The following is an 8,271-nucleotide window of genomic DNA, read 5'->3' on the forward strand; positions in this document are numbered from 1 at the left end:
CTTTCCATGTTGTGGGACAAATAAGATTGCTCATTTATGCAGTTAGGAGAAGAGGATGAGAAATTAAATGTAAGTTGCACAACAGATCCTTATATTCAAAGGAAGTATTGCAGAAAAGAGAACCGTTGCCATGCAATCAAAGGATCTGGGTTCAAATGTACTCCCCTTAAACCCCCATCAAGGAACGCACTGTGAACTGAGAGTAAAAATTACCCAGCTGTATAAGTGACTAAATCGTATGTAGCTTAATTCTCAGACATTGGAAAACTGTTTTTAGATAATCATCAGTTAACGGAATAAATGTGCTTTTGTAAAGAGCTGAAATATCCTGTGTAAAACTGTACTCAAACTACATGAAAGTAAGTAAATTTGGAAATTATTCCAAAAGTCTTGCGCTAATATAAAATGGATTATTGTAACTAAATTTATTTTGCACATAAGCATCTGCTTTATATTGCACATGTAGGACCAGACAAAACTAATTGCTACATTTTTGAACATTTAAGAAGAAATAATTTCATTGACATTGTAACTGGTTGGTACCCTAGTGCTTAGAGCTACTGCCTTTGGATCCAAAGGCTGCCGCTTCAATCCCCACCTCTGGCTGCAATACCCTTGAGCAAGGTACTTACCCTAAACTGCTCCAGTAAAACTACCAGCTGTAAAAATGGGTAAATAACTGTAAGCTTGTAATAATTTTAACATTGCAATTTGCTTTGGAGCAAAGCATCAGCTAAATGAATAAATGTAAATTTATCCACATGTCAATTTGTTATAACAGTAATCTGGGGGAAAAAATGTTTGACAACATTTAAATGTACCAACATACTTGAAAAGTATGTGCTTACTAAATAACTATGGTAGATAAAGTCAGCAACCAATCGAAACACTGAGAAAATTTTATATCTGTTAGATTAAATACTTCAGCGATATAATCAGCATTGAAAGAAGTCACTTTCTGAATCAGTGTGCTGCTGTAAGGGAGGTGTGTCCAAGTTTGACATCTCACACTACTGAAGATCACCAGCAACAGTCTTCAGCAAACATGAACACTGGTAACATCAGATCCCTTCTGCTGCATCACCTGCTCACAAGTATGTTTTTTTTTATCCAACTTAACATTCAATGTTTTATTTTTATATTCCAATTTAAGTTGCATTTCTCTACATTTGTTCACAAACTATCTTTCAATAAAGTGTTGAAACACTGTTAACACACGTGAGCTTGATTTTGTCTTGGTTAAACCTTCCAATTGTCACTGAATTAAGTTGTTAAAATTAATTTTATTTTATTTTCCACAGCGTGTGTCTGGGCAGCAAGTGTCACTCAAGAACCAATGAAACTTGTGAAGAAAGTTGGGGATTCAGCCAGCATCTCCTGTTCCCATGGCGATAACAGCTTGCAGTATTTTTACTGGTATTGGCAATTACCAGGCAAAGGCATTGAGCTAATTTCCAGAATTCTCACTGGTCAAGAACCAGAATTCGAGGGGCACTTCAAAAATCAGACGAAAAGATACGATATTAAAAAAACAGATGTACTGTTTGGATCTTTCATGATTAAAACAGTGCAGGCGACAGACAGTGCTCTATACTTCTGTGCGGCTACCCAGCACAGTGCGGTAGACCTGCCTCCGCCTTCAGCAAAAAAGACGTGCAGTGACAAAGCCCTGCCACGAAAGGGAGACATTACATTTACATTACTCACATCTCTCCCTTCATTCCATGTGAAATACCTCTATCGCTACTTTTTATTTCGCCAACACCTTCATTGCAGTTCTACCTGTTTTAACAGCAAGATATTTTTTTGTGCTTTTTCTGGAGCAATTCAGGGTAAGTCCGTTGATCAAGTGAACAATAGCAGGTCCCGAGGTGACATTCAAACGAGGAACCCGGAGATTACCAGCCAACTGCGCAACTAACTGCCCGGTACAGTTATTCCTGTCAAAGGAGACATGGATGGTGTGTAAATTTTCATTAGTCAGGTGTGTGAAAAACACAAATGAAGGTGTAGGAAACACACAGTAAACCCTATCATTTACAGTGACCAAAACTTTATTACAGGAGACAAAAAAACCTTGGATTAAAATTATTATAAAACACTTGCTAAATTAAATAAGGTTTTTAAGTGAATGACTTATGAATTTCAGCAATGAGCCACAATGTCACAATTTAACCCTCACCAGACAATCTGAAAGACGGCCAGGTCATTAGCTGCTGGATAATACCACCAATGGTTTAAGAAGTTCTGCACTCTTCTCTAAACCCCCCCCCCCCACACACACACACGCAATGTCTACAACCACTTGTCCCGAGGCAAAATGGAACCTAACCCAGCAACACAGGGCGCAAGAGACACATCCTGGACAGGATGCCAGTCTGCCGCAAGACACCTCAAGCAGGGCTCAAACCCCAGACCCACCACACAGCAGGCCCACGCCAAACCCACTGCACCACCACACCCCCATCTAACCTCTGAATTTATTACCTCACTTCTTGCTGCCCTTCCCAGGTAGCTCTGAGCAGCAGATGTGTGACAGGTAGATCTCTGAGTCAGAGGCCAGACATGAACAAGACTTCACTGTGAGGATGACTCACATTCTGATCCTCCTCCTCACCTACCTGCCATGTAAGTTTTTTTTAAGTACAATTTCATCATTACTTATTCATTTATTTGCATCCTCTTGTATCTTGTTGCTGTAATTCCTCAAAAAAATGCTATTACAGTATGCCAAAAAAACTACAGCAAAAAAAAACCTTAAATGTTAAACACATTATAAACTATTAAACCCCCAATAGATGTTTAGTGACAACGGTTAAAACCACTATATACATTTATTCATTTAGAAGATGCTTTTCAACAACATGATTTGACTGTTTCTGGACATTACATGTAATATTTCTGTGCTGTTGCTTCTTTCATAGGTCTTGGATGTGTGACTGTTTCCCAAATCCCACAAGAGTCGTTGGAACCAAACGGAAGTGAAATAACATTAACGTGCCAGCACAACGATGCTACCTACAGTTATATGTACTGGTATCAGCAGCAACGAGGGCAGGGATTGCAGTTAATGTTCTATTCGATTGTGTTTAACGCTCCTGTGTTTGAAACGGGGATTCAAAAGGAGAGATACGCATTTGAAAGGCTTAGTGCTCAACGTGGCGTTTTAAAGATCAACTCGGCAGCTCTGAGCGATACTGCTCTGTATTTCTGCGCTGCTAGAGAACACAGTGACACAACCTCATTCTAACACCTGGCCAAAAACATCAGCACCTACCCTTTCTTCACAAACAGAGAAATTACAATGATATTAAAAGAGTACAAATATCATAAGACTATATTTATTGCAGCAAACCATTTCTAACCAGGCCAAAACATGTGACTTTACATATATTAGTGCCCAAGTACATTTGGGCCACTGATCCAGCTCTTAGTCTCCTCACCGTCAAGCTGATGTCTGCGAAAACATCTTCACGTAAAAAATGGAAAACGGAAGAATACCAGACAGGACGCATGGGTGCCTGAAAATTGTCAAAAGAACCCAATGATCTTGCACTCTGCTTTTGAGCAGAAGTTCAACACACTTCTTCCATCTAACTCGATCCCTCCGTCAATGGATCACACCTGTGGGGGAGACTCTATACTGCCAAGTGTGACGTATGTTTCTGTGGTTCGATGCTTTGGTTTCCGTTAACAGCTGTTGAAAGTGTCTTAAACACTTGACCTGAAAGCTACAACCCCAGTACTGGAGAGGATGATCTCTCAACAGCTGCTGCTTCTCTTCTCTTTCCTCGCCTTTATAAGTAGGTAACTTTATCATCTACGGGAACTTCTACTTTTCCCAGTCTAAAAAAATGTAGGTATGAGTGCCTTTGACTGTACAAGTTACAATTAATAGTAACACCAAAACTGACCTACTGTTTCTATTCTGCAGGGTGTGTATGGAGCACAAATGTGAACCAGACCCCTTCGGAACATGTCACACATAAGGGAGGAGAGCTCAAGATCTCCTGCTCTCACAACAACAATAACCTTCAGTACATGTACTGGTATCGCCAGCGCGTGGGACAGACTTTAGAGTTGATAGCTTACATCATTACCAATGGCAAAGCAGAATTTGAGAAGGACTTCAAAAAAGAGGAGGCCAGATGTGACATTAAAAAGCCCGAAACACTCTCGGGCTCATTTAAGATGAGTGCACTGAGAGCGGAGGACACAGCTGTGTATTTCTGCGCCGCTAGTCAACACAGTGGCCCATCATCGCCTCGCTCGCTTTCAAAAACTGCCTCGGTGCTGCTAGGTGAAAGTGTGGGGAATTGAGGTTAGCACAGGGGAAGAGAACCATAAACCACATGTATTTTCTACTGTTTATATAGGAAATTATTTTATGATAAATCTGTTTTCAAAGTTAGCTGATAAAGACCCTTTTCCACATACTTGACTGTTATTTCCAGTTGAGATTATGGTTTCTGTGAGTACCGCTAAACAGAAGTTTGAACTTCATCTATCCATTTTCAATAGCTGCTTATCCAAATCTCGGTAGTTATGATCTGGATCGAGTCCCGTGAAATACAGGGCGTAAGACAGAACGCACTTTGGAGGACACGCCAGTCCATTGGAGATCAGTCGCACACAAGGCCATTTACAGTCACTAAATCACAGGATGCCTTGGAGCACATCAGGGCAGTACTGTGAACCTTGAGCTTCTCTGCTGGAGGATGAGGTGACCGTGACTGAGAATTTAGTGACAGACTAGACTGTCCCAGTATGAACGCTTACATTTGCATTTATTCATTTAGCAGACGCTTTTGTCCAAAGCGGCGTACATCTCAGCAAAAGTATAATTTATGCATTACATTAAGAGAAGGAGACACAGCTGCAGACATGAAAGTCTCAATCAAACCTAGTTTGTTCCCTACCATTTGCTGCGCCGAGGTTCATCGTTTGAGTAGGTGCATAAGACACAGGATAGACAAATCCCAATACCCTCCCACCAATTTTTTTTTTTTTTTTTTTTTAAATATTAGGGTTCGAGTCCCGCTTGGGGTGCCTTGCGACGGACTGGCGTCCCGTCCTGGGTGTGTCCCCTCCCCCTCCGGCCTTACGCCCTGTGTTGCCGGGTAGGCTCCGGTTCCCCGTGACCCCGTATGGGACAAGCGGTTCTGAAAATGTGTGTGTGTGTGTATTAGAAGATACACAAATGACCAAGTACAATGCTAGAGTATTGGCTGAATAAAGGTCGCATCTGGGGATGCTCATGGAGTTACGATGCGTGAACAGTTACACCGTAAATGAGCTGGAAAGATCTTGGGCGAAGTGGATCTGGAAAAGGTGGGTTTTCAGACCCTTCTTGAAAACAGACAGAGTTTCCACAGTTCTGAGTGACAGGGGAAGGTCATTCCACCACAACGGACCCAGAACCGAGAACCTCCGAGCTTTGCCTTTCGTGCGCGGGACCACCAAGCGAGCAGAAGTAGATGAGCAAAGGGGCCTGGCTGGGGTGTACTGGTTGATTAAGTCTTTTAAATAGCTGGGAGCAGTTCTATTGATGCATTTGTACACAGTAACCAGGGTTTTGAATTTGATTCGGGCAGCTATAGGAAGCCAGTGCATATATCACACAACCTCTTATAATATTGTCAAGAAGGCAAAGACAATACACTACAATACCACGACACTGTGACTGTGTTTGTGGGTGCGCACACAGAAATAAGCTATCAGGCCGTGTCGCTAGACTTAACACTTACCATTTCTCAGCGTTTGGGTCAAAAGTTCACCGTTTCCATTAGCATGTACATTTGCTGTACTTTGCTTATTTCAGCTGCTTTCCCGTATCATCTCTTTAGTACATGACACATCACACCCTGACTATCAAACAGAAGCAGCCTCTTAAAATTGGATTTATAGGGCCTCATGGGATTTTCCCGCTCTTCCTTTTTGGAATGTACCACTATGGCAGGGGTGTTCATAACGGGTTCATAAAAGGTTTTCAGTTGTGGTGTGAAATGATGCATCTGTTTTGAGATTTGGTTATATTATATGCATCAAATTAGTTTCTGCATGTAATGAATGGATTTCATAGTTAATATTTTAATGTTAAAATAAAATTTGAGGACATAGAATTTCCCTCTACAGTTACCGGGTCATTTCCTGTCCCGTCATAAATTGGTGGAGCAGAAGTTTCACACCAGAACACTTGACATCACTGACAATAAGCATGAATGACATCCAGTTGAGGGCTGTTTTGCCCTATCTCCTGTTTGCAAGTATGGCTTTGTTGCAGCTAGACCAATATGTATTTTTTAAATAATGTGAGATTTCATTAACATTTTATTGAATTCTTAAAGTTGTAAATTTTCAACTTAGAAACTTTCATAGGGAATATTGATGTGGTTTTTATTCATCCACAGCATGTATCCATGGAGCGACTGTCAATCAGAATCCCAGCGATCTAATAATGAAAGCTGGGGGTTCAGCCAGCATCTCCTGCTCCCATGATGACAACAGCTTGCATTATTTTTACTGGTACCAGCAACACCCAGGCAAAGGCATTGAGCTTATTGCCAACATCATCACTTCTCAGAAGCCAGAATTTGAACAGAGCTTCAAAAATCAGTCGGAACGATATGACATACAAAAGCCTAACACGCTGACTGGATCTTTCGTCATTAAAAGTTTACAGACATCCGACAGCGCTGTGTACTTCTGCGCGGCAACAAACACGTCAGTAAAACCTGGCTTTCTCTAATGCAAAAAGTCCTGCGACACATAGTTCCTGCCACCAGGTAGAGACATTATTCATCATTCTATACATTCACTTCCAAATGGGCAGAATTATCAGAGTGGAAATGGACGCCTTGTCTTATCAGTGTCCGTCCTGGGAAGTCTGTGATGAAATCTGCTATATAGAAAATAATGAGAACATGAAAGACAATGTACCACATTCTTAGTGCTATCACGGTAAAACTACTTTGTAGCCTCATGCAACCATTCCATATATCGGAGCTCCTTATTATTTTTGTCGCAATGGATTCTTAAGTGTTTTCGGTGTGTAGCAATCCCAAACTTTACCTGCTAAGAGGTTTTGGTATAGCTGTCAAAATTATTACGGAATTAGACATTTCTGGTTTTCTGAGTTTTTGGTGTGGAATGACATTAGAAGCTCCTACAGAAAAGCTTCAGCTGCCTTGATCGTGAGAAAGCATCTTCATGAAAAATGGTTCAGAACTTGTTTCACATCCATTCATCCATTTCCAAGTTCTAGTTTGCTTTTCTTTGCTTAACGGTATTTATACTTAAGGATTATTGTCTTTAGTACGCATTGTGTCAAAATTCCACTTGCCAACTGTGAAGGTAATAATAAACACAGCGAATGAGCACCAATAAAGTCACACAATAGACATGGGCAGTAAACAACAAATACAGACAACTGAACAGGCTGTAAATTATGAAACTTTGATGCATTATGTACAACATAATAATATCAATAAAGCGCTGGAGTGTGTTGATAAGTCTTCTGTCCCGGGTAGAAGTTGTTCTTCAGTGTTTTGGAGTGAGTGCCGATTGCTCAGTAGCTCTTACCTGAGGGAAAGCAAAAGAAAACTGACTGAGTAGGATGGCTGAGGTCTTTGGTGACACCATTAGCTTTCTTAAGCTGTGTGTGTTATACAGAATATACGTGGTACTGAAGGTAACTGAGCTCCAGTGATGCTCTGACCCGATCACATCACCTTGCGTCCTACTTTACAGTCGTGGACTGAGCAGGTGCCATACCAGGATGTAATGCAGCTGGTGAGGATGTGCTCCACTGTTTATCTGTAGAAGGTGGTACACACAAAAAAAAAAACACACACATCTGTGAGGATCTAACATACTTTCAAAAACCATGTATCTAACATAGGGTCACATATAATAGTCACAGCAGCCCAGAGCGAATCTTCTTAATCAGAAGGCACAAGGCATGGCACATCCTGGATGGGATGTCAAGTCACTCATACAGACAATTTAGATTCACCATAGTACATGTATGAACGCGAAAAACATAAACAGCTGGACTGGAACCTAAATTTGATGCCAAAGTCCAGAAGCCGTGAAGCACTACTGCAACCTAGTTTACCTCCACTACATGACAGCATCCCAAAACGGGCTCAAGCTGATCTGAACACAACTATTAAAGGTACTTATTATTACTTACTTGATATTCACACATTGCTTGTTTCCATTATTTATTCTGCTCTCACAATGGTGACAGCACAGCATTTGTTGTTACCT

General features: G+C 41.0%; 1 long non-coding RNA gene and 1 gene segment (V, D, J or C); one reads left to right on the forward strand and one right to left on the reverse strand.

Annotated features, from left to right (window-relative positions):
* The first annotated feature begins 6,206 nt into the window (after positions 1 to 6,206).
* Positions 6,207 to 6,792, forward strand: LOC114911883 (T cell receptor alpha variable 13-1-like). The segment is given in 2 exon segments: positions 6,207 to 6,266; positions 6,411 to 6,792. Coding segments are annotated over 2 exon segments (387 nt in total).
* Positions 6,793 to 7,409: 617 nt separating this feature from the next.
* Positions 7,410 to 8,271, reverse strand: LOC108940776 (uncharacterized). The gene is made up of 3 exons (XR_001966590.2): positions 8,195 to 8,271; positions 7,731 to 7,815; positions 7,410 to 7,581 (listed from the first exon to the last, which is right to left on the reverse strand). It is a non-coding gene; the product is annotated as an uncharacterized LOC108940776 (long non-coding RNA).

The sequence above is a fragment of the Scleropages formosus genome, chromosome 11, assembly GCF_900964775.1.
Source record: "Scleropages formosus chromosome 11, fSclFor1.1, whole genome shotgun sequence".
In the NCBI taxonomy this organism is placed as follows: domain Eukaryota; kingdom Metazoa; phylum Chordata; class Actinopteri; order Osteoglossiformes; family Osteoglossidae; genus Scleropages; species Scleropages formosus.